The 26,139-nt window shown below is 36.5% G+C and overlaps 1 protein-coding gene across 1 annotated transcript in view; it reads right to left on the bottom strand.

Moving 5' to 3' along the window:
- Positions 1-244: 244 nt before the first annotated feature.
- The window catches only part of Zpr1 (zinc finger protein Zpr1), a 127,439-nt gene continuing 101,544 nt past the window's right edge, over positions 245-26,139 (bottom strand). The window contains exons 8-10 of the mRNA XM_089641593.1: positions 6,236-6,402; positions 3,298-3,416; positions 245-2,101 (exon numbers count right to left, since the gene is read on the bottom strand). Coding sequence (XP_089497719.1) covers positions 2,010-2,101; positions 3,298-3,416; positions 6,236-6,402 — 378 coding nt within the window. The 3' untranslated portion in view covers positions 245-2,009. The remainder of the gene's footprint in view (positions 2,102-3,297; positions 3,417-6,235; positions 6,403-26,139) is intronic.

Below are 26,139 nucleotides of genomic sequence, written 5' to 3'. Positions count from 1 at the left end.
TAATTTTTCCGGTTCTTTATATGATGCAGATTGACCTGTTTTCCGTTTGTACTACGAGTTTCTGGACAGTCTGAATGTTTATTAATTGTAAGATTTGCTGTCAACTTTTCCCAAAATATAAATAGATTAAAGTGTATTACAAGTGTATATGAAGGTGGTTAAAAAAAATTAGGAAAAATAAACAAGAAAACCATTTTGAAAATATAAAAACAATTATTTAATATTTAAAACATTTAATGTCAGTTTAACAGTGTGCACGCACCATATTTGTAAAGTTTTTTAAATTAATAATACAGGGTTTTCCAATAAGAGGTGTTATTTTGATATTCAATCGTAAAAGATCAATGGTTTCGTTGCTTGTGTGTCACGTAGCGCCGTCTTGTTGAAAGTAAACGTTGTCCAGATCAATACCATCCAATTCCGGCCATAAAAAATCATTAATCATCTCTCGATAGCGCAATCCATTCACCGTAACTGTTGCTCCAGCCTCATTGTCGAAAAATTAAGGTCCAATGACTCCGCCGGACCATAAACCGCACCAAACAATCACACGTTGAGGATAGAGAGGCTTTTCAACAATAACTCTTGGGTTTTCCGAGCCCCAGATGCGACCATTTTGCTTGTTGACGAAGCCACCGAGGTGGAAATGGGCCTCATCACTCAAGATGATTTGCATTTGATTCACCCAAGTGAATTTTAATAATTTCAATGCGTTGTTGAAGCGTGTATTGTTCCATTTTGTATTAATGGCGTAGTTTCTGCTTGTCAAATGTCAAAAAATGACAGCTTCAAAAGTAACATCTACCGAAATAGCAGGCTATTCAAAATAACACCTCTTATTGGAAAACTCTATATATTTTCCAGATTTCTATAAATACTCATAGTAACGTAACTTTAAATATTTGTACTGCAGCGCCTTGAGGTGATTTTTCACAAAAACGGCGCTATATAAATTAACCAAATATCATTTAAAATTCAGAAATAATTTTTGAAAATAGTTTTAGTGCGCATAATTTTTACTTTTCAAACTAACGCAGAATCGTAAAACATCATGGGACATTATATCAAAACCCTGCGCACAAAAGAAAAGTTCACTTAAGTAAGTGAAGATATTTTCTGCGCACAGTCTGATTATTAGTTTTTAACCGAACTGATAAATAGACAAGTTGCGTAGAGATGCAAAAATGAGTGAAAATTATAACGCATTTAACCCTTCAGATTTTTAAATATTTTTACCAACAAGTCCCAAAGACATGGTGAATTTTCTTGGAATTTCGGATTGCTCCCGAGGTATCTAAAATGTGCTACATATTACTTATTTTTCAAGTTGTCCTTAAAAGAAATACTATTTTAGAAACTAGATTAAATTACCTTTGAAATATTTGCATTTAAAAAAACATTCATCTTTCTAAACAATAAATTTTTAATATCAAACATGAAAATGTTAACAAAAAAACTTACCAGGACATTATTACTCGCAACGTCCATAATTTTGAAAGAATTCGATATTTATAAAACATATTCCTTTTGTGTAGGCAATAAGTAATAAAACTATCCTTTCACTTTTTATACTTTTATACAATAAAAAAATATAAATAATTTTTTAACTTTCAATAAAAAAATGCCTAAATTCGTAATTCGTTAACAATTTTTTTTAAATTTTATCCATGTAATAATTGTACAAATATTTGATACAAACTGTATAGAATAATTATTTATCTTTCCAATGACGAACATATCACATATCTACGCATTATAGAAAAAAAGATAAAAATTCTTTTATAATGTATCGACGCCCGGTCAGATCTGTCCTTGAGAGGCTATAATTGTATATAATGTTTGTGGCTAGTAATGTCCTTTCGAGGAATGAAGGGTTAACTGTCTAACTAAATAGCGTAAAAAAATATTCGACTTATTTCAGAAACAAGCCCGAACTTTTTGTTTACCCTCGAATAGTTTAGCTATGAATGTAAATGCCGTCCATCACTGAACTGCCAAGAACTCGAAGACTAACAGCGATTGTAATTGTCGGTGTTCATATCGTTGAGTCCCAGTTCTTCATTCTGCTCGTAACTTCTCTCGTACTTGGTGATTTTGAGACCTGTAAAATAAATTATATCTTAGCAACAAATCGAACGATTTTCAAAAAAATGTCATAATTATTATGTAACCCCTCGGAGCGATAGCTACCCAAATTTGGGTAGTATCACTAAGGCCCTTAAGCGATAGCTTTTCAAATTTGGGTGAAACTACAGGGTTTTCCAATAAGAGGTGTTATTTTGATATTCAATCGTAAAAGAACAATGGTTTCGTTGCTTGTGTGGGACGTAGCTCCGTCTTGTTGAAAGTAAACGTTGTCCAGATCAATACCATCCAATTCCGGCCATAAATCATTAATCATCTCTCGATAGCGCAATCCATTCACCATAACTGTTGCTCAAGCCTCATTTTTGAAAAAGTAAGGTCCAATGACTCCGCCGGACCATAAACAGCACCAAACAGTCACACGTTGAGGATAAGAGGCTTTTTAACAATAACTCTTGGGTTTTCCGAGCCCCAGGTGCAACAATTTTGCTTGTTGACGAAGCTACCGAGGTGGAAATGGGCCTCATCACTGAAGATGATTTGCATTTGATTCACTCAAGTGAATTTTAATAATTTCAATGCGTTGTTGAAGCGAGTATCGTTCTATTTTTATTAATGGCGTAGTTTCTACTTGTCAAATGTCCAAAAATGACAGCTTCAAAAGTAACATCTACCGAAATAGCGGGCTATTCAAAATAACACCTCTTATTGGAAAACCCTGTATAAGGTCCTTAAGCGATGACTACCCAAATTTGGGTAGCACCACTAAGGCCCTTAAGCGATAGCTTCTCAAATTTGGGAAGCACCGCTAATGCCCATAACCATATTATAGATTGATGAAATTTCGCACATTTGACCTGTTAAAACAACAAGGTGGACTTTAGAGACTGAGACAAAAGAGAATCAGCACGTACACAAGCGATTCACAAGCATATAGCAATAAACACGTACACAAATATAGGCACAGCCTAGCGGGTCACGTGATGTGCACCCCATCTCGTTTCAGCAGCACCGTACAGATGAGACAGAGAGCGTATCACGTGATTCATTTCGACGTGTGGAAGTGTGAGCTACATCACATTTGGAGTCAATTTATCCTAGACACGAGAGACTGTAGATTTTCGGTACTGCCAGAAATCAGCAAAGGCATCATCACCATAAAATAAGCAAAATACTTGAATCACATATTATATAATGTAATAATTTACACACCATCGTCAAGAGTTCCGTCATCGGTAAGGGTTTGGACGTATGAATTCCCGGCCGGATCGTCCAGAATTAGCGTGACAGGAATAGCGCCATCTATGACTTTACGCATCCTGTCAACGAAACTGCAATCAGAAAATAACACAAAACTTATTAAATACTTGATATTTATTTACGCTTCAGATCAGTCACTGCCAGATTTAAAAAAAATTATTTGAATACAGTGTGCAAGTGTCCCAATTGCTCTGGAGCCAGTGAGACTATTGCATCCCTAATTAGGGTATGTTGTTCCGCTTTTGTAATATCCATTGTAATTTTCATAATAACTTAGAAATTAAAATATGTATTTAGTTTATATAATGACCATTCCTACTCCAATGTAAACATGTATCCCTTCAAAAAACAATAAAATAAAAAATCCCATACATCATAAATATAATAATGATTTGACAATCAATTAAAATATTAATAATTGATCAGTAGGATTTATAGGCCCTGTTAGGAGTTCTACCGAGCCGAACCCTCTGATATGAAAATATCTGGAGTCGGTGAATTATTTTCCCATTTGATATCTGGTGAGTTGACGTGTTGTTCTTGTATTGTTTTGTATTTATTTTGCTTACATAATACACTTACATAATGTTGATTGACTAGACCAAGGCTGCCCAACCCCAGGCCCGCGAACGAATTATAAGTGGCCCGCGTGAAACATTTTCAAAAAACCCGCCAATCCGCCAATTTGAAAAAGTGTCGCGGGCCCGCGGTAAAACAAACAATGCAGCTTGCGGGCGGTCATTAGGCTACTCAGAACGAGAATCAGCGACGAAAAAATTAAAAATCTAACCTGTTGAACTTACTTTTGAAACAAAAATACACCGGTTTTCGACATAATATTTTTTGCGTCGAAATGGAATCCTGTAGCCACCCCCCCCCCCCCCCATGGAATTCGAAGATGTGATGTTCGGGTGTGCGAAATTTTTTCTCTGCGAAGTTCCGTAACAACCCCCCCCCACGGATTTCAAATATTTTGTGGGGAGCACTTATTTAGATTTTTTTTTGTGGGGAATTATGTTTTATAGAAATTCTCTAACAACCCCCCCCCCCCCATGGAAATAGGAACCGTCAGGTATTCAGTGGCCCGCCAGTGATTCAAAATCGTCAATTTCGCCCAACTGCTAAAAAGGTTGGGCAGCCTTGGACTAGACGATCATTTGTGGAAAAGTGTGTGGAAGGGTTGAGTTTTTCTTATGGGGAAGATTTAACCCGGATAATAAAATCGGAAGTTTAAAAAATAAATTAATTCATATTGAAGTGAAAAATATTGAAGTGAATATATTTAAATTAAGCAATACTTAGATCTATATATTTCGCACTCTGTCAATCGATTGTCTCATATGGAATAATACTGGCTTGGGGAAGTGCTACACTGCAATCGACCCAATACAAAAGGCAATAATTAAAATCATCCTGCAAGTACCATTCTACACAAATTCAAGCGAAATTTTCAAAACATTAGACGTCATGTCAATAAGACAACTTTATGCCAAATCTGCACTACTAAATTTCTTCCAACAGAAACTAAACATTCCAATGCCACCTCAAACAACAATTAAAACAAGGTCATCAACAAACAATACCCTGAACATACCGATAACATACACCACACACGGACAAAGACACTTCCAGTATTACGCTACAAAACTTTTTAATTGTATGCCCACCACTCTGAAACTACTACTAATGGGAAATACATACACAAACATTCGCAAAAAACTGATCACAGCCTGCATCAAAAAACAAGATATCCATTTTATACAAAACATTATAACACCAAACATAATCATGGATGAATGTGTATGTGTGTATGTATGTATACATGTGTTTATTTATATATGTGTACGAATGCATCCAATTCAGTATTGGCACACACTCCTTGCCTCATTCACATTCATACATGGTCACATACATACTATTCTATTATTCTGACTCTTGAAATGGCCCGAGTATCTGATTCACTTGATCGTTCCATGTCTTCCTCGGGCGTCCCCGACTTCTGCTACCATCCGCATTTGCATCAAATATCCTCCTTACACTCCTTTCTTCGCTCACTCGCTCTACATACCCAAACCATCTAAGCGTTCCTTTCTTAATCTTACTCATTACGCTTACATCAGCCGGGCACTCTTTGCGGTTCTCCACATTCCTCACACGATCATACCTACTAATAATATAATATATGAATATACATACTATCCAAACACATACAGCCCTTGAGGTGTTTTTGCACAAAAACGGCACTATACAAGTCATCCAAGTATTATTATTATTATCATTTTATCCATTCCTGTATCCATCCTTGTTCTTAACAGGAATGCTCGATTTCAATACATTAGAAGCAGAAAAATATTTTTAGGCAAACACTTTTTGAAGTTAATCTCTGGTACAATACACAATCCGCCTATGTTGCAAGAGGTTAACTTTTATGTCCCTAACAATTATACTCGAGGGAGATCCCATGCACTCTTATATGCTCCGAAAGCGAGGACTTCTGCCTGTCAGAACGCGCCAATAAACAGAGCGACTCAACTGCTTAACGATTCTGCATTAGTCATCGACATTTTCAATGTCACCTACAGACAATTCAGTAACTATCTTTTAACACATGTCACAAAATAGTAAAACTGCCTGTGTAAACTTTTTAATTTGTAATCTTCTCCATAATATATTGGTGTTTAACCGTTTTATGGAGAACATGAAACATGGTTTTACCACACATACGCCTCAGGGATCTCCACCCCCTTATAGACCACCACGCTGCCCTTCCCCCATATGTTATGTATATAAACCGTAGACTAAGAATAATTAGTACCAGTCTGAAGATGGCTTCAACGAGCTGAAACCGGTTACGGTCAATAAAATTAGAGTGCATAGCAAAATGACCCACCTGTCCATGCGCTGCGTATCCTCGGCAGTGTTAGAATCCCCCGCCAGCCCGGCTAGTTGTTCCTGCATGGCCCGCAGCATTCCCTCTACAGTGGTGAAACGTCCGCACAAGGAACGGGAACCAGATTCCAACTCCAGCTCCGGTACCAAAAGGTCGCAAGTGTCCGACTAGTGACAAAAATATAAAAAATTATCAAACTACAGTCAAACTTGGTTATATGTAACGGGCACGAGGGGACCTACTAAATTTGCTTCCGTACAACCATTAATCGTTATATACAAAATAGGTTTTTAAAAGTTCTATGTGCCTACCTAATGCTTCTACTACCAATATTTATTAACGCCCTTTTTCGGGGCTTTTACATGAGAATATTAAGAAATATACATTATTTATTGTACATAACTGAATTGCTTCATTAACACATTGTGTTCGGCGCTTCAAACAATAGACTCTAGCCTATAGCGGTGTAGGCACCGCGATTATTATTGTTTTTTAGTGAAGTGTCACCTAGGGTCTGACAACACTTGCCTGCGCAGAGAGATGCGCGGACGACATAACTGAGCTCGCGAGTGGAAGGAACTTTGACGTTATTCTGTCTCGAGCGCTCCTCCCACCAGCAAGCTATTAATTGTAAATTACGCAAATTATTGTCGCGGATAGAATCTTTGTATTATCTCAACTTTAATAAAATATAACTCTACCAATCAATCAGTGTTATGATTCACAAGCTAAGTTCCGTGACTGATTATTTAGAGAACTAGAATATCTCCGATGAAGGTAAGCGGAGATGTTCTAGCAAATTCTTAAAACTCTAAAACTGGTGACCCCGACTAAAAGAACTAGTTTTGCTGGCGGGAGGGAGAAACGTGCCGAGACAGAATCCTGGACAGCAATGAGAACGGACTGTCACAACGATGACTGTAGGTGATCATCACCAGGGAACGAGTCATCCCGAGTTCATCACCAGGGAACGTGAATCCTGAACCCGTCATCAGGGTACATCAGGGAGACCAGCATCCAGAATTCATCTGAGAATCGTCGCCGGATAAAATTGGTTCGAGATATTTTTAACGACAATGATGCTATATTTTTTTCTTGAGGTCAGAACAATACAATAATGTTACAAATCGCACATGTTCTGAAATATTTTAACAATTTTTAAAGTTTCTTTCTTATCATCTAAAACTATTTAATATCATCTAAAACGAGTTTATCTATACAACAAAATTTTAATAAATTTTAACAATAAAATTTTAGAAAAATTTCAACAATTTTAAAATCTTTTTTAACAATTTTAACGATTTTTATTTTTAATTTAAAAATTGAGAATTTCAATTTTAACTTTTTATCACAAAGGAGTTTATTTCACTGTCGGGTATTCCATATTTTTGTCTCGCCTGAATTGTCTGCACTTATAAATGACATCTACCGGAGAGACACCCTCCATTGAACCAAGCGACATAGCTAAAAGAACAGAAGAAATATTGCGCAAGGGAAATCCAACACCAAACATGGAATCAAACAACGAGAGCTGTTCTTCGGAAACATCCATCCATCACGTTTCTGTGAGGTTACCAGCCTGTTGGAGAACTAATATTGCGTTATGGTTCGCTCAGGCAGAGGCCCAGTTTACTAACTCCCGCATCAAGGAAGATTTTACTAAATACAACATCATAGTCGCCGCCTTGTACGCTGAAACATTACAATGCGTTAGCGACATAGTGATAAACCCGCCAGTGACGGACATATATTGCCTACTCAAGACATCGCTTATAGACAGACTTCAAGACTCCGAAGAGAAGCGTTTAACACGATTATTGACGGGATTGCAATTAGAAGACCGCAAACCAACATGACTTCTACGACACATGCTCGAGTTAGCTGGACCAACACTAGCGGAGAGCGCTATCGTAAAAACACTATGGCTCCAACGTCTTCCGCAGCAAGTACAAGCTATACTTTCAGCACTTCCGGACAATAACCTAAACCAACTAGCACTAGCTGCCGATAAGATAGTTGATGTGTATCAGACAACCGAATGTGGCGCGGTTGACCACGACACCAAACCCGGAACTTCAAGATCCGAATGTAATGATACATCAATGCAAGACATTAAAGAACAGGTCGCAGCTCTTACCCGAGAGATAAAGCTTTTTAAGATGTCGCAGGTCCATAATCGTGACCGCCCATCTACCTATAGCGAGCACAGAAGCCAGAGCCCACGTCGACAGAGTAATCATCAGAATCCTGCTAGAAGACCACGTTCCAGGTCGCGCGGTAGATCGCCCAACAGAGCACCGAATGGGTACTGCAGATTACATGCCAAGTTTGGTGAAAATGCCTACCGATGCCAACAACCGTGCACCTTCCGCTCGAAGAGGTCGGGAAACGACGGAGGAATTCCACAGTAGAGACATGCGAAATTCCTACTCAGACTCGTCGTCTCTTCCTTTATTTATGACCAAGAAACAAGCCAAAAGTTTTTAGTAGACACAGGTGCAGATATTTCTGTGATCCCGAAGACTTCGAAAATAGCGAAGAATTACATAACTTCCGACAAATGCCCCACAACTTTATACGGAGCTAATGGGAATTCCATCCGAACCTACGGCACAAGGACGATTGAACTTAAGTTCGGCCTACGGAGGACAATGAAATGGCGTTTCATAGTGGCTGACGTGAATAGAGCCATACTTGGTGCTGATTTTCTCCATCATTTTAACTTGTCGGTCAACCTAAAAAAGGGTACACTTACAGACCAGTCTACAGGCTTACGGATTCGAGGCGCAACATCCAATGGACCCTCATCCGGTATCTCCAGTATTTCCTCATCACAAAAATACAGAGAGATTTTAAGTAAATATCCAAGCCTGACGCGACCGAATATGCAAGCTCTAAATAGCAAAAAACATACAGTGACGCACTGCATAGAGACCAAGGGTCCACCTGTAACCGAACGAGCTCGCAGACTCGCACCAAAACTGTTGGAAGCAGCCAAAAAAGAATTTAATTACCTTATGGAGCAAGGCATTTGCAGGCCGTCCAAGAGTAACTGGGCGAGCCCTTTACACATGTAGTCCAGTCAGCCTGTGTTTTTATATGTAACTAAATAGTATAAAGCTAATTTTTTCCCCATCGACTACTATCATCTAGAAAAGTGTTTAGCAATTGTCCCCGCCCCTACCCCTCTTGCCTCCCCCCCTGTGCCCCCCCAAACATGAAAAGTGTAAGGGTTTCGTAAATCGCGTCTATCTCAATTACTAAACAACATATCGGATTGCAATTTTTTTTATTCTCTTTTCTGTAACGTTTTCTACAAAAAAAGTTCAGTTAACTTTCGTCGTAACTTTTACCGTTTGTTTGTAATTCGTATGATAAGGTAAAAATTTGTATATTTTTGGCACATAATTTTACATTTTGTCACAGAACTTTTCAGGCCGACATTTTATGAAAAAATATTTCCTACAAAAGTTGTAGCCCCTATTATTATCTTTAAAATGATATAAAATAGTACTTACTTTGTTGGAGATCCAGCGAGATTATCATGGCGGGTTCGGTCGAGGTGGGGCCGGCCGGCGCGGCGTTGCAATGCAGATATTGTTTTATAGTGATAGTGTTTTTTATCTTCAAGGTACACTATTGCATTTTCCATAAATAAAACTAATCGAGTCTCGGTGAAACCTAAATTCCCCACTTTTTAAATTTGTTTCATATAATAATAAGTCCTTGTATACAGCGAAAATAGGTATTTTAAATAGTTTTTGGTTTGAAAATGCATGTAATATTTTTTAAAGATGTTATTTTAGAACAAAATAATTGCGGTATTTTAATTTGATCATATCCTAAACTTCCATGAGAGGTTCTTCATTTTCCTCGACTTCAACCAAAGTTACATTGCTGCATGATCCACCACAGCTCCCGCACATTTCTGTGCAATCAAGTGATGCTTTAAAGCAGCTACAATTATTTTTGCAAGCCTTTTTGCAGTTGCAGGAAACTAAGTTTATAACTTCTTCAGGTGCCGGTGGTTTTTTTGAGTGCACTGGGTACAGCATGTTGTCTGTTAAAATCCATCCCCAGTCCGTAGCGCTGATTTCCTTATCTCCAATCCATTTTTGAATCTGATAGTATGTTCGATAGGCGTGTTGTTCAGCAGCATCAGATGTTGGAGGGAGGGACGCCATTTTAAATTTGGATTTTAATGACATTTTTGCAACAGCTTTAAGGTACATTGAATATCTACTGTCATTCAGACTTGCAGACCTTGTGCTCCATATAGTTTCAAGACAAAAGCCTCTCCTACCTCTTTGAGAATATTTTTGTCTGCCTGTTTTTCATAAAACTGTAAAACTTTTGTGCGGAGATCATTTGATGAACTTAGCAATTTGTACGCGTTAATTTTGCCTTTGCCGAATAAATAAGATGTGGTATCACATCCTGTGATAGCATGCAAAAATAATACCACATCCTTCATATCACCAATCTCTTCACGAATCTTGCTGATGTCATACGTTGATGGTGTGCCAGAGGGTTTGTGAAAGAATAGTTGCACATTTTGACACTGTGGTAGCCCTAACAATAGAACGAAAAGATCAGTATCCTGTCCGACAACAACTACAGGCCTCCCACTCTGAATCTGGGAGACATCTATTGCTCTTCCGACCACTTTAGTATCTGCATCTTCCTCCGCCACAATGGTTGGAATGTTTGCTTCATTAAGCTTCTGAGAGAGCTGTTCAATAAGCTGGCTTTTGTTTTTTGGATTTGCCAAAAATTCATTTTGATTCACAGAGCATTCCATATTAACGTTGAATTTCATTTCTAGAGATGTTTTTTTACTTCTCCGCATATGTTCGACCCCTTTTGTGGTGGGATAGTCAGGATACCCATCGAACACAACATGACAATCTTTCCCATACCGTTTCATTACAGTATCAACATACTTCTCTATGATGCTGCTATATGTTACTTTGTCAGGCCAAATAACACTGTGCAAAAGATACCCTCCATCTACTACATATATTTTTAAAAACTTCGTTGCTAACTGTCCACTTTTCAAATATTTTCATAAGACTTGATTTAGTTCCCTTTCTTATCATTTTATTGTTTTCAAATAAAGACAAAGGGTATGGGCTAAGTTCATAGTTGAAGTATTGTTTGAGATTATTTGTCTCAAGGAACATATACATATAACCCTATTAAACAGCTGATCAGGATTAATTGGCACTTCTTCAGATCTCACATTTATACCACTTACTACGGAGCCTATAGTTTTAACTTTATTTTTTCTTTTCAATTTAACATCTGCAAAATTATTTCCTTCGATGTCTTTCAAGCATTTCATTCCTACATCATACGCTTCATCGCAGTTTACACCCGAACTTGTCACTACTAGACCAGAGGATAATGAAATTAAATCGTTGCTCTGTCGGAAAGGATTATGGATACGCAGCCACCCGAGAAATTTATTAATATCTTGCAAGTCCCTTTCTCTTCTACTGCATCTAAGTTCAGTGTGCTGTTCGTTAAACTGAGTCAAGCAGCCAGAGAACTTCTCGAAAGCCTCACAAATTTGTAGGGATGCAGGAGCGCAAGCAATGAACTTGGTTAGCGTCCTCTCGCTTAATCCTCGTCCATGAGTAAGGCCACCTATGGATTTTGATGATCGCATTAATGTCTGCTCTATGGTCATGTCCGTCCAGATACCGGTAAAAAATCCATCTGTACGCCGAACTGTAAAAAAACCTTTATTGACGAACCTTTCGAAGTCTTCATTTGACATCTTCGATTGTAGACTCAACATTTGTTGTAAGTATATGTGTGCGGATTTGGCTCAGAGCAAATGTCCAGCAGCATGGAAATACGGTATCATTTGCTTGACTGTATTAATGTGCAAATTCCAATCGCCGATTCTCTCTGCCAGAATAAAGTCTAGAGCCAAATTCACCAATTTAAACTCTCGTAGCCACAGTTTTGAAGTTCTTCTAGTTTTAACCAAATCTTCATACACTTCTTCTAGTCTTGTCATTATTTCATTTGTTTTACACTCTCTCATGGCGTCTTCAACAGTTGTTTGTTTGTTAATTGTTTGGATATGAATATCATTAAAGTCGTTTGTAATCATTTCTTTAAGAGATGAACATTCCTCGAATAGCAGTAACATCAAAGCTGCCTGGGTCATCATGTGAGCTCTATAAGACCTTGCGTAAGCATGTCCTGACATAAGGTGAGGAATCGTTGATTTTCCATAAACAGAGGTCCACATTTCTTCGATTCCACTACCTTCCATAAACTTTCCTAAGCAACCAAGGAAACTCATTAGAATATGGAATCCGCCTAGTCTGACGATTACTCCAGATATTTCACTTTCTGTAGAAGAACTTGCAACAATGTCTACTGCTTTCAGGAAAAGTGGTTGGACAAAAGTGACAATACACGGCTGGCCAGCTAACTTGCTCTCTTTAGAAGCGTAACTAAGGGCAGAATAAATAGCAGTCGGATTTCCTGGATCTATGTTTATAAAAGGCAAAGCCAGTACATAAGATGGTTCAAAGTTTTGTCTACCATCGTAACAGTTTCGCATGTATGCAGACCATCCAGGTAGTGAAACTGGCACAAAAGCAAAACTACATAACCAAAGCATGTTACGAGCTGAGACTAAGCATTGAGTGGGCATATTTTCAGAAATGTTTTCTATTGTTAAGGACTTTAAGCCACTTTTCGCCTTTTTAGTATACATTAAAACTGGGACATTGAATTTACCTTCAAAGTGGCATGTCTTAACACGTGGAACTCGGACATCACTCGACACAGCTGTTTTTGGAGTTACGCACTGTATGCCTCCGAGAGCGTGAAATGTGTCTTTACCGTCAAGAGTTCTTAAGTTGATATCAATATTGTCAAATACAAATTGGAAAAAAATCCTTTCCTCAATTTGGGGCCCGCCTGCTTTTAACAGCGATTGTAAGTACATTTCTGTCTCATAGTATGACGTTGAACATCCCAGAGATGAACAAATGTCTATTAAATGTTTAGAGCCATACCGTCTAGATAAGTATAATCCAAAAGCAGACTGGACAGGTGATTGAAAAGACCTAGGCCTACACAGTTTTAATATCATGTGATTTATGGTAGTCCTCTTTCGTTTTACGTCCATACTTTCGTCTGAAGTTTGCCTTCTTCTCTTCGTTAGATCGTTTAAAAACAAATCTAGAAGTTGTGGAACAACATCTTTCCCGCCTGACCTTATATCTTCAACACTGGGGTAAGTCGAGTCATCATACACTTGATTTTGAATTTCTTGTCTTATCAAAGCTGCTGCTGTAGAAACGATTCTCCTAATCTCATCATCTTTATTGCTTTTCTTTTGAGAGTACCAAGTTTCAGACAAAACCTTGCCCGCCCCATCTCTTAAACAAACGATGGAGGATTTATGTTTTATGTTTGTAATAAGAAGTCTTTCACCAAAGTGCCTAAGTAATAGAGTTTTGAAGTAGTTAATTTCATAAACCTGGTCTCTGCCTGACACACTTTTCATCAATTGCAAAAGGTCAGAAATACTATGCTGGCAATCATCGTTTTCCTTAATGAAATCACAAACTTTTATGAATGATTCTTTTAATAAATCGTCAACTGGTCTACCACGACCTGCGTACGTACTGGATGATTGAGTGGGTTGTTTCGAAAACCTAGCATAACAGTCGGAATGATAACGCCCCTCAGCAGCTACGAGATCTACAACTCCTTCTAGCCTGGACCTAACCAAATCACCCCAATCATCATTCCTATTTTCAATATATTTAGATATAGTTTGTTTTATAGTTAAAGTATGAACTAAATGGACCGGTTTCCTATATTCTGTTGGAGTCTTTATATTTACCACCGCATCCATTCCACAAAATAAGCAATTCACTTTTAAATTAAACTTCTGAGAATTACACCTACGTTTTATAGGCGCACTGTTTGATTCAAAATCTTCAACGTTTTTGGAGCTCGCTATGTAAGCTTTTATTGAACTACTACGGGTATACACTTTACGGCATTCTTTGTGTATACTGACTGTCGGAAGAGTTTCGAATTTACACTGTAGGCCGTCCTTCCTTTGAAGGCTAGATTCGATTAAAGTTTTAATCCCCTTAGAAGTAACTGTAACATTTTGACTTACAGATAAAGGTTCATTGCAAATAACACATGACTCGCCCTCCATTTTGGTTCACAAAAACAAACACAAACCGTAAAACACAAACCATAAAACACAATCACTGCGAAACACGGACTCTCGCGACGCGACCCTTTCTGTCTGGCGGGTTTCCGTAACTGACCTATTTATGGCCTTGACATCAGTCACTCTGCATGCAACAACTCGAAACCCCCTCCTCAAGGCCAGTACACTCTGATGTCACATCCCGACTTTCACGGTTGATATTTGGCGTTTCCTAGCCATAAAGTACACATTAAAATATATCATTTTAAAGGTAATAACAGGGACTACAATTTTTGTAGGAAATATTTTTTCATAAAATGTCGGCCTGAAAAGTTCTGCGACAAAATATAAAATTATGTGCCAAAAAATATACAAATTTTTACCTTATCATACGAATTACAAACAAACGGTAAATGTTACGTCGAAAGTTAACTGAACTTTTTTTGTAGAAAATGTTACAGCAAAGAGAATAAAAAAAATTCCAATCCGATATGTTGTTTAGTAATTGAGATAGACGCGATTTACGAAACCCTTACACTTTTCATGTTTGGGGGGGCACAGGGGGGGAAGCAAGGGGGGTAGGGGCGGGGACTTTTTTCTAAACACTTGTCTAAATGGTAGTAGTTGATGGGGAAAAAATTAGCTTTATACTATTTAGTTGGTCTAAATGATGTTCTACGACACAGGCTGACTGGACTAATGGTGAAGAAGCCTAATGAGGAATGGCGACCGTGCGGTGATTATCGTCGTCTCAACGCCAAAACGACTCCCGACAAATACAGCATTCCGCAGCTCCAGGACTTCTCCCATAAACTTGCAAAAGCAAAAATCTTCACAACAATAGATATGCTGAGGGCATACCACCAGATCCCTGTGGAACCAGAAGATATACCCAAAACTGCTATTATAACACCATTTGGCCTTTTTGAATTTACGACTATGCAATTTGGATTATGCAACGCTGCCCAAAGCTTTCAGCGTTTCATGCATGCCGTAACCAGAGATCTGGATTTTTGCTTTGTTTATCTTGATGATATCCTTATAGCCTCCAGCAATGAAGAGGAGCATAAAAAACATTTGGATATTCTATTTAAAAGATTAGCAGATAATGGATTGGTAATTAACATTAAAAAATGTCAATTTGGACTCCCGACTGTTAATTTTCTAGGTCATACCATTTCACCGGAAGGGATGACTCCAATTAAAGAGAAAGTGAAAACTATTATTGATTTTCCTCTCCCCAAAACAGCCAAAGGATTAAGACGTTTTTTGGGAATGCTCAATTATTATAGAAGATTTTTACCCAACACTATCAGCGCCCAAACAACACTTTTTGATTGCATTTCTGGATATAAAAAGAATGACAAACGTATCCTTACTTGGACCCCGGAATTAACGGAGGATTTTAACCAATGCAAGCGACATCTCGCTTCTGCCGCATTGTTAGCGCACCCAGACCCAAACGCTGAATTAGCAGTTATGGTGGACGCATCCGACCTGGCTATGGGAGCATCATTACAACAAAATAAAGGTACAGCTTGGCAACCTTTAGGATTTTTTTCAAGAAAATTTACCCCGGCACAACGTAAATACAGTACGTTTGACCGTGAATTAACCAGTGTTTACGAGGCAGTAAAGTATTTTAGGAGCAACTTAGAAGGTCGAAATTTTACTATTTACACGGACCACAAGCCCATCACTTTCGCTTTCGATAAGAAACGTGCCTCAAGTTCTCCGCGTCAAGAGAGACAACTAGATTATATATCTCAATTTACCACCAACATCAAACATATTTCCGGACACCAGAATACAGTTGCAGATACTCTTTCTCGCATTGAAGAGATAAATAGCCCTACTGCAATTGACTATGAGAGAATGGGACAAGAGCAGAGTCACAACGACGAAATTACTAAGGCACTTGAAGACTCCTCCCTCTCCCTACGTCAAATGGTGATTCCTGGAACTAATTCTTCATTGTGGTGTGATATCTCTACCGGTCATGTAAGACCCTTCGTACCATCTAATATGAGAAAAGAGGTCATAGAAAATGTGCATAATGTTTGCCATCCAGGCATTAATGGGACTGTCAGCAGTATTAAATTGAGATTTGTTTGGCCCAACATGGCGAAGGATATAAAGTTCTTTGTCAAACATTGCATAAATTGTCAAAAGGCCAAAATCTCCAGACATTCAGTTGCGCCAAGAGCCACGTATGTTCTGCCTGAAGACCGTTTTCGGAACGTCCACATCGACTTGGTTGGACCCCTGCCCGCTTGTAGTGATTATCAATATCTGCTCACCATGATTGACAGATTCACTCGCTGGCCTGAAGCAGTCCCCTTAAAGAATATGTCAGCAGACACAGTCGCGACAGCACTGACAACGCATTGGATTTCGAGGCATGGTGTCCCCGAATATATAACTACAGATCAGAGACGTCAGTTTGAGTCATGTCTTTTCAAGAAACTCACGGAGAAATTCGGAATCAAGCATACGCGGACAACCGCCTACCACCCTCAAGCTAATGGCATGATAGAAAGGTGGCATAGAACCCTCAAGTCGGCACTTATGGCTAACGGCGACCCGAACTGGTTGGAGACTCTCCCTATTATATTACCTACTTGGATTGAGGTCAACAGTTCGTGATGATTTAAAATGCTCGCCTGCTGAACTTACCTATGGTAGAACGCTGAGGTTACCATGTGATTTCTTCACCCCTACACCTCGCGAAGAGCCAGACACTTACGTCGGTCGACTACAAAGAAGATTTGAAAATATAAAACCTACTCCTGCCAGTAATCACGGTACAGGAAAGTTTTTCATACATAAGGATTTACCTTCTTCTACTCACGTTTTTCTGAGAACTGATTCCGTACGAAAATCGCTTCAACTCCCTTACGATGGACCTTACAAAGTCGAAGAACGTAACGAAACGACATACGTCATAATCATCAACGGAAAACCAAAGCGCGTCTCTATTGATCGCTTGAAACCAGCCTTCGTTCCTTCCGAAGAGAAGTTGACTATCGAAGAACCTGTCGCAGAACAGACCCCGGACAAAATTACTACTACAAGGTTCGGTAGAAGAGTGCATTTTCCAGACAGGTGCCAGGCCCTTTAGAAAAAAGGCTGACAGAGACATAGTTTTTCCATATAATTTTTTTTTTCCGATATAAAATCACTATACACTCCCAAATTCGATTCACAGATATATATATCTCATTAGTAAATCCACATTATTGACATAAATTTTGGTAGTATTTTTTTAAAGATTACTGTAACTACAAATAACTAGAGACATCAACTTTTGATGGAAGTTGGAACTCTAAGTTTATTTAACTATGTTATTCTTTTACATATTTGATAACCTTGTCTTAAGGAAGGGTTATTTTTAAATCTCCATGTTCATAGAACATGATTTCACTATAAAATGAAAATAATTAGAGACTACAATTTTTGATAGAAATTGAACTCTAGGTTTGTTTAACCATCATCATAATTGATATATGTCAACATGTATATTTATACATAACAAAATACCATGTAATATGTGTCATTTCGTTTTTCCCACGCTTTTTTTAAGTGTATGATGTATTTTTCCATACACTTACAAAAGTGTGATGTGTGTTTTCCATGTTTTTGTAAGTATGTGATGTATCATTCCACAATACCTGGGAAAACATGATGTAGTTTTGCCATACGTTTTCAGTATGAAAATTCAAATATGTGTAGAAGGTACGATGCACTGCCTTCTCCATTTCCTTATTATATTACCATGTTTTGATAGGTGTGTGATGACTGCTGCTTACCTTTCCCACACCTGTCAAAACGTGAAGAATATTGTTATCATATATTTATAGGTAAATTTTGTACTGCTCTTTCCGTACTTATAATGTATGACGTAGACCACCCATGTACACCTGTTAAAGCATTAAAAATTTTTTCATCTATTTTTTTTTCAAAATGTCAAAACATGAAAAAACTTTTCAACTGCTTATTTTTTTCAAAATGTATTCATGAAAAATCTTTTCAAATATTTTCATAAGATGATATACCATGTTATAACATGAAGTAACTTTCCAAGATTTTTCTTGAGATGTATCCTTTATTCCATGCTGATAAAGGCATGATGTATATAATATTAGAAATATGATCTAAAAATAAAACAAGCTATTGTATTCGTTTTTCCATGCTAATAAAGGCATAATATGAAAAAAAATTTGAGGACTTATCAGAACAGTTAATGAAATCTTTTAACGAACAACTGAAAGAAAAGAACTTCTGAAAAGAACTCCGAGAACTTAAAAAGTCTGTGGAATTCTGTTGTAAAAAAATTGACGAATACGAAGAAAAAAATAAAATCAAAGATAATTTAATTAAACAATTACAATCAGATAATAAGGAAATCAAAATGCAATTGAACAAAATGGAACAATTTCAAAAACAAAATAATATTGAAATACAAGGAGTTCCTTTCAAAGAGAATGAAAACTTAACTAAAATAGTTCACAATATAATGGAAACAATAAAATGCCAAACTGAATTACCTAAAATAACAAACACATATAGAATTAAAAACAGAAACCCATAACATAAAAATCCAGGGATAGTAGTTTCTTTTCAAAACAAAGAAAATAAGGACAATATTATAACCCAGAAAAGAAAATATGGTATTTTGTACCCAAAAAATATTATTTTTTCTGAAGATAATAAAAACATTGTTTACATTAATGAACAATTGTCACAAAATAATAAACACCTCCTATTCCTGGCGAAATCATCAAGACTAGGCTACAAGTTTATCTGAGCAAAAAATGGTAACATAATGATGAGAAAAGATGAATCAGCCCCAATCATCCACATACGGCAGCCGGAAGACATTCCCTCCGAATAAATAAACAAGTGACCATAATACATGTATAAATACTTCATCATTGTTCTAAATGTCTGATGATAATTTTTTACATGAAAACTTTATATGTAAAAACACAAGTGAAATAAATAATCATTTTAATAATGTTAATTTTTCAGTTCTCAATATGAACATACGAAGTTTAAGAAAGCACTTTGATGAACTCTGTGTCCTAATCGAAAGTCTAGATTTTTCTCCTAGTATTATTATTTTAACAGAGACACAGATGAAAGAGGTAATCCCGTATAACTTGCCATGATATATAACCATTTCATCTAAATGCAAACATACTGGACACGATGGAATCACTGTATTTATGAATAATTGTCTCATGAAAACTGCTTTCGAGATTTTAGATTTTAAAACAGCAAATTCTATTAAATTAACATTTAACCATAACAATTATAAATATCTGCTAATAGCTATCTATAGATCACCTTTACTAAATGAATCTCTCTTCACTAACGAACTTAATTCGCTTTTAAAAATGACTAACAGAAATAACTTCAACTTTGCAATATTAACCGGTGATATCAATATAAAAATAAATGAAAATAACAAAAGAACAAACTGTATAAATGAGTACTTAGATTGTTTGTCGTGTGCTGGATATCAGTCTTACATAAACTCACCAACTAGAGAAAATCTGAATAACTACACGACTCTAGATCACATATTTATTAAATCACACAAACACGTTAAAACAACATCTTCAACTCTAATAACAAACATTACTGATCATTACCCAACATTTTACGGACACAACATCTTAACCGCAAATTCAAAAGAAAATTCTGAAACAGTAGAAAAAAATAATATTAATTACCTCACATTAAATAATCTACTTCTTTTGGAAAATTGGGACCAAATTCTATCAACATCAAACCCACATTCAGCATTAGAACCGTTTTATAAAACTCTCCAAGAATATATTTCTAAAAGTACAAATAAAATTGTTATATCTATGACGGCCGGCATAGTCCAGTGGTAACGCATTGGACTGCCATTCCGAAGGTCGCGGGTTCGAACCCGGCGTGCGCAAATAAATTTTATTTGATTGATTTGTGTTATTTCACAATTAATTAATTAAAATAATATATAGTATATTTGCGGCACGTTCCAGAGTGGAAGATACTACCAGTATCGCCCTGGTGTAAGACCACCATTCAGAATTGAAACGTTGCTCCAAATGGCTTTAGCCGTGTTTAGTGACTAGATCTGAATAGCCAGGTACTTCCCCACCTTCCTCTTTCCCTTCCCCACTTATCTTCAGCCTCACAACATCCCCCAATTGGGGATGCCATAGTCTTACTGGCTCCAGACGGGAGCAGTTGGGACTCTTGTGAGGTATTTACTATAAAAAAAAAAAAAAAATTTAACCTTGGATAACTGTAGGAATAATAGTCTCCATTAAACAAAGAGATAAACTATACAGAGAGATGCTAAATTATCAAAGAGCCTGTCAAAAAAACAATGCCAGAACAATGTCCTTCATGAAAACAAAATATTTACTGTATAGAAATTTACTAAATAGGTTAATAAGAAGTTGTAAAAAAAATACTATGGTGAACAAATTGATAGTGCAAATAATGATACCAAAAAAACGTGGAATATTATTAACGAAATAACGAATAAAAAAAGAATAGCATCAACTGAGGTGAAGGAGATTAAAATAAATAACAATATTATAACTGACAAATCTGACATTGCAAATAACTTTAATAACTTCTTCACAAATGTAGTAGACTAAGTACTTGAATCATCCAGTAAGATTGCTAATACAGCGCCCGTTGACTCATCCCTGCTTTTGGTACCAACAAACAATTCAATTAACTCATTAGAATATTTTACACCTATCACAACTAATGAAATTAAAAAAAAACACATTGACAGCCTAAAAGCAACAAATTCTTCAGGAATTGATAATTTATCAGGTAATACACTAAAAAAAATAAAACAATATATTTTAACTCCTTTGCAACATATTTATAATATATCCCTAAAAGAGGGGAATTTCCCAGAACAATTTAAAATCTCCACTGTAATACCAATTCACAAATCAGGTGACACGCACATATTAGACAATTACAGACCTACCTTCTTAGTTTCAAACCTTTCAAAAATATTTGAAAAATGTATCAAAAATAGAGTTATGAAATACCTAGAACAAAACAATATTCTGTCCGAAAATCAATATGGCTTCAGAAGTAAATTAAGCACTGAAGATGCAATATTCGATCTGACAAAAAATTTATACACATCTGTTGATCAAAATAAAAAAGTCTAGCTATATTTTTAGACTTAAGAAAAGCGTTTGATACTGTAAATCACAATCTACTCATAAACAAAATTAATCAAATAGGTTTTTAAAAAAATTCTCACTAACGGCTAAAATTCTCTTTGACGGCCGGCGTGGTCTAGTGGTATACGCTTTTGACTACAGATCCGAAGGTCGCGGGTTCGAACCCGGCGTGCGCAAATAAATTTTATTTGATTAATTTGTGTTATTTCACAATTAATTAATTTAAAATAATATATAGTATATTTGCGGCACGTTCCAGAGTGGAAGATATTCTCAGTATCGCCCTGGTGTAAGACCACCATTCAGAATTGAAACGTTGCTTGAAATGGCTTTAGCCGTGTTTGGTGACCAGATATGAATAGCCAGGTACTTCCCCACCTTCCTCTTCCCCATCTCCCTCCCCTCCCCAATACCCTCAGCCTCACAACATACCCCAATTGGGGATGCCATAGTCTCACTGGCTCCAGACGGGAGCAGTTGGGACTCTTGTGCGGTATTACTGTAAAAAAAAAAAAAAAAACTATCTCAAAGACAGATTACAAAAAACAAAAATAGGGAACTTTTATAGCACAGAAACAGTGATAAAAAATGGAGTACCACAGGGGACTGTGCTTGGCCCAATTCTGTTTCTAATATATATTAATGATTTATGTAATGTTGTAATCCCTGATAAAATTGTATCTTACGCTGATGATACAGCAATAATAGTAAATGGAAAATCCTGGCCTGAAACTTTTTTTAATGCAACAAAATGTATTTCATATGTCTTATCATGGCTAACTTGTAATAGACTTTTCTTAAACTATAGTAAAACATTTTACCTAACTTTTTATAAAAACAGTAAAAACAAACCTCCCAATAACCTTAAGATTAGATTTGGGTATATATATTGACACAAATTTAAACTGGCAACCATAAATTAATAACACCGTTTCTAAATTAAGATATCTGACGTACATATTTTATAGACTTAAGGAAGTACTCATTGTTGACAAATTGAAAATGTTTTTTTTTTCTCTAGTGCAATCCTCAATTATGTACTGTATATTAGCATGGGGTGGCGCACTAGATACATTTATAAAACCACTACAAATAGTACAAAATCATATTATCAAGGTTATATAGAATAAAAAGAGGACATTTTCGACTGATCAATTGTACAAGGAATCTCAACTATTCAATCTCCGTAAACTATTTTTAGTTCAAAGCCTGAAATATGTCATGAAAAACCAAAACCAATTTCAAAAATATGAACCCAAAATCAACTTTAGAAGAAATCATGTATTTTATACCCCACAAACCAAACTAATGAAAACTCACAGTAGCTTTATTGGACCTCGCACTTTTAATCTATTACCAAAAAAAAATCAAGTAACAAATAAACTAGCGTAATAACAAAAAGAATTAAAGTTGTGGCTGTACAATGCAAATGTTGAAGCATTATTCATTTAATTTTTACTTTTTTCTCTTTTTCTATTTTGTTTCTGTATACTAATTATTTTTTTTTGTGTTCTTTTACTTCATTACATGATCTAACGATCTTTATTTTTACATTGATTTATTTTTAATATGCACCTCTTGCACAATCTTTTAGACTAACTTTAATTATAATCCTACCGTTTTTCTTTATATGCTTAGTGTTATTTTTAGGTACAAAAATATAATATTTACACTAATATTACCCACGCACAGGCTGCACCTTAGTGGGTTCCCTTTCTTATTATTATAAAACTGTAATGTCAAATGTATAAATTGGGAAAAAATAAAGGAAATAAAAAAAAAATCTAATAATAGAAATTATTCTGTAAGGTGAATGTTAACGCAAGGAACAAGAAAAGTGTCTTGTCAAAGAGTCTTTTGGAAAAAACGCATAATTGCATACGAAAAAAAACTGTGAGTGCGCACGCGTTTTTTTCAAATGTCTCTTCAGCCAGAAAACGAAAAAGTTTTTTCTCAGCTGTCAGTCAGTTTTCTTTTCAAGGAACACTGTTGATAACTTGCATAATTGCACTCTGGCATTTTGATAAAATTAAATGTTTGACACGAGATTCGAAAACGGTTTTCTCCACCGTGAGATAGCATGTTGCGCTTCAGATAACATGTTTAGTTGCACACGGAATATTAAAGAGGTTTTCCTACGATGTGAGAGAGCATATGGCTCTTCAGTTGGCCCTTTTGATAACATGCATAGTTGCATACGGAACATGAAAAAGGTTTTTCTCCACTGTGAGTCAGCACGTGGAACTTTAGTTGACCCTTTCGATAGCACGCATAGTTGCACAGGGGACATGAAAAAGGTTTTTCTCCACTGTGAGTCAGCATGTATGCCTTCAGGTTACCCTGGTTATAACTTGTATAATCGCACTCCAAACATGGAAGAGGTTTTTCTCCACTGTGAATTAGCATGTGCCTCTTTAGCTGACCCATTCGATAGCACGCATAGTTACACAGGTGACATGAAAAAGGTTTTTCTCCACTGTGAGTCAGCATGTGGCTAATCAGTTGACCCCTTCGAATACATGCATAGTTGCACAAGGAACATGAAAAAGGTTATTCTCCACTGTGAGTCAGCATATGCCTCTTTAGCTGACCCTTTCGACAACACGCATAGTTGCACAGGTGACATGAAAAAGGTTTTTCTCCACTGTGAGTCAGCATGTGGCTCGTTAGGTTGCTCTTTCGATAACATGCATAGGTGCACAAGGAACATGAAAAAGGTTTTTCTCCACTGTGAATCAGCATGTGCCTCTTCAGCTCACCCTTTCGATAACACGCATAGTTGCACAGGTGACATGAAAAAGGTTTTTCTCCACTGTGAATCAGCATGTGCCTCTTCAGCTCACCCTTTCGATAACATGCATAGGTGCACACGGAACATGAAAAAGGTTTTTCTCCACTGTGAATCAGCATGTGCCTCTTCAGCTCACCCTATTGATAACACGCATAGTTGCACACGGAACATGAAAAAGGTTTTTCTCCACTGTGAGTCAGCAAGTGTGTCTTCAGGTTACCCTGTTGATAACTTGCATAGTTGCACTCCGAACATGAAAAAGGTTTTTCTCCACTGTGAATCAGCATGTGTGTCTTCAGCTGACCTTTTCGACAACACGCATAGTTGCACACGGAACATGAAAAAAGTTTTTTTCCACTGTGATTCAGCATGTGGCTCTTTAAATGACCCTTATGATTACATGCATAGTCGCACAAGGAACATGAAAAAGGTTTTTTTCCACCGTGGGTCTGCATATGCCTCTTTAACTTTCTATTTTGAGCATTTGAATAGTTGCACTTGGAACAAGAAAAAGTTTTTTCTCTTACATGGGTGCGTACGTTTATTGCAAAATTTGACTTAGGAGAGGAGGAGTAGTTGTGATGGGGAGGAGTGATCCCTTTTTCCACAAAATGCTTCTGAAGATCTGTCGACAAAGTTGAAAAATAACATGGGTGAAAAAGACTCAGTTAAACATATTTCCCAAACTTAGAGTAAATAAGCGAAGTAAGTTAAACTGGTTAAAAGCAAACTCCCTTACATTAAATGTGAGTAAAACTAAATATCTAACTTTCTCTAAAACCAACAGAGGTCAACCAACGAATGAGCATACACTCAAATTACATGAATGTCTAAATAAATATCCGCAATGTTCTTGCCCGCATATAGTCCAAACTAAAACAATTAAATATCTTGGGATCGTAATTGACGACAAACTTCATTGGGATGCACACATCGAAGGAACCTCAAAAAAGCTAACAAAACTCATCTATTTCTTCAAAAAATTACGAAATATCTTGTCAACTACAGATCTAAAGAGAGTATATTATGCGCTATGCCACTCTCTACTGGAATAATAGGATGGGGCTCAGCATCATCAAACCATATTAAACTACTAAAGAAAACTCAAAATTGGATCATAAAGACCATATTAAAGCTCCCCGTAAGGACGCCAACTACTGATATTTTTAATCTGTTTGATGTTCCAAGTTTACAAAAAATCTATGCTAAAAATATTCTAGTTCATCACTTAAAAAATAAACCAGAGGTAAACCCCTCTCACGATCATAAAACCAGAGCCAAGCAAACAGACATGCTAAATATTCCTAAATGTAATTCTACCTTTGGACAAAGAAACTCTGAATTTTTAGCAATTAAATTATATAATAAACTCCCTCTTAACATCAAACAAAGGAAAACGAAAAATAACTACATTAAGGACATCAAATCTTGGCTTAAGGAAATATCGGAAGAAGAACTAACTAATATATTTAAAACATCATCTTAGTTGCTGAAAACGTATTCTAACATATATAGTCCCCCTCAGCACAGGATCTCCTAGTGAGGAGGACTTCAATGATCTGTTTTAATTTTATATATATATTTTATTTCATGTGCCATACAAAAATGTACCTAATTATTTTAAAAAGTAACTAAATAAAAAAAAAAATAAAAAAAAAATAAAAAAAATAAATAAAAAAAAAAAATAAAAAAAGTT

Source organism: Hesperophylax consimilis, chromosome 17 (genome assembly GCF_061612785.1).
Source record: "Hesperophylax consimilis isolate HC1 chromosome 17, BYU_Hcon_1.0, whole genome shotgun sequence".
NCBI classification, from domain to species: Eukaryota; Metazoa; Arthropoda; class Insecta; order Trichoptera; family Limnephilidae; genus Hesperophylax; species Hesperophylax consimilis.
The sequence above is the reverse complement of the archived record's forward strand: the minus strand, read 5'-3'. Positions and strand labels throughout refer to the sequence as shown.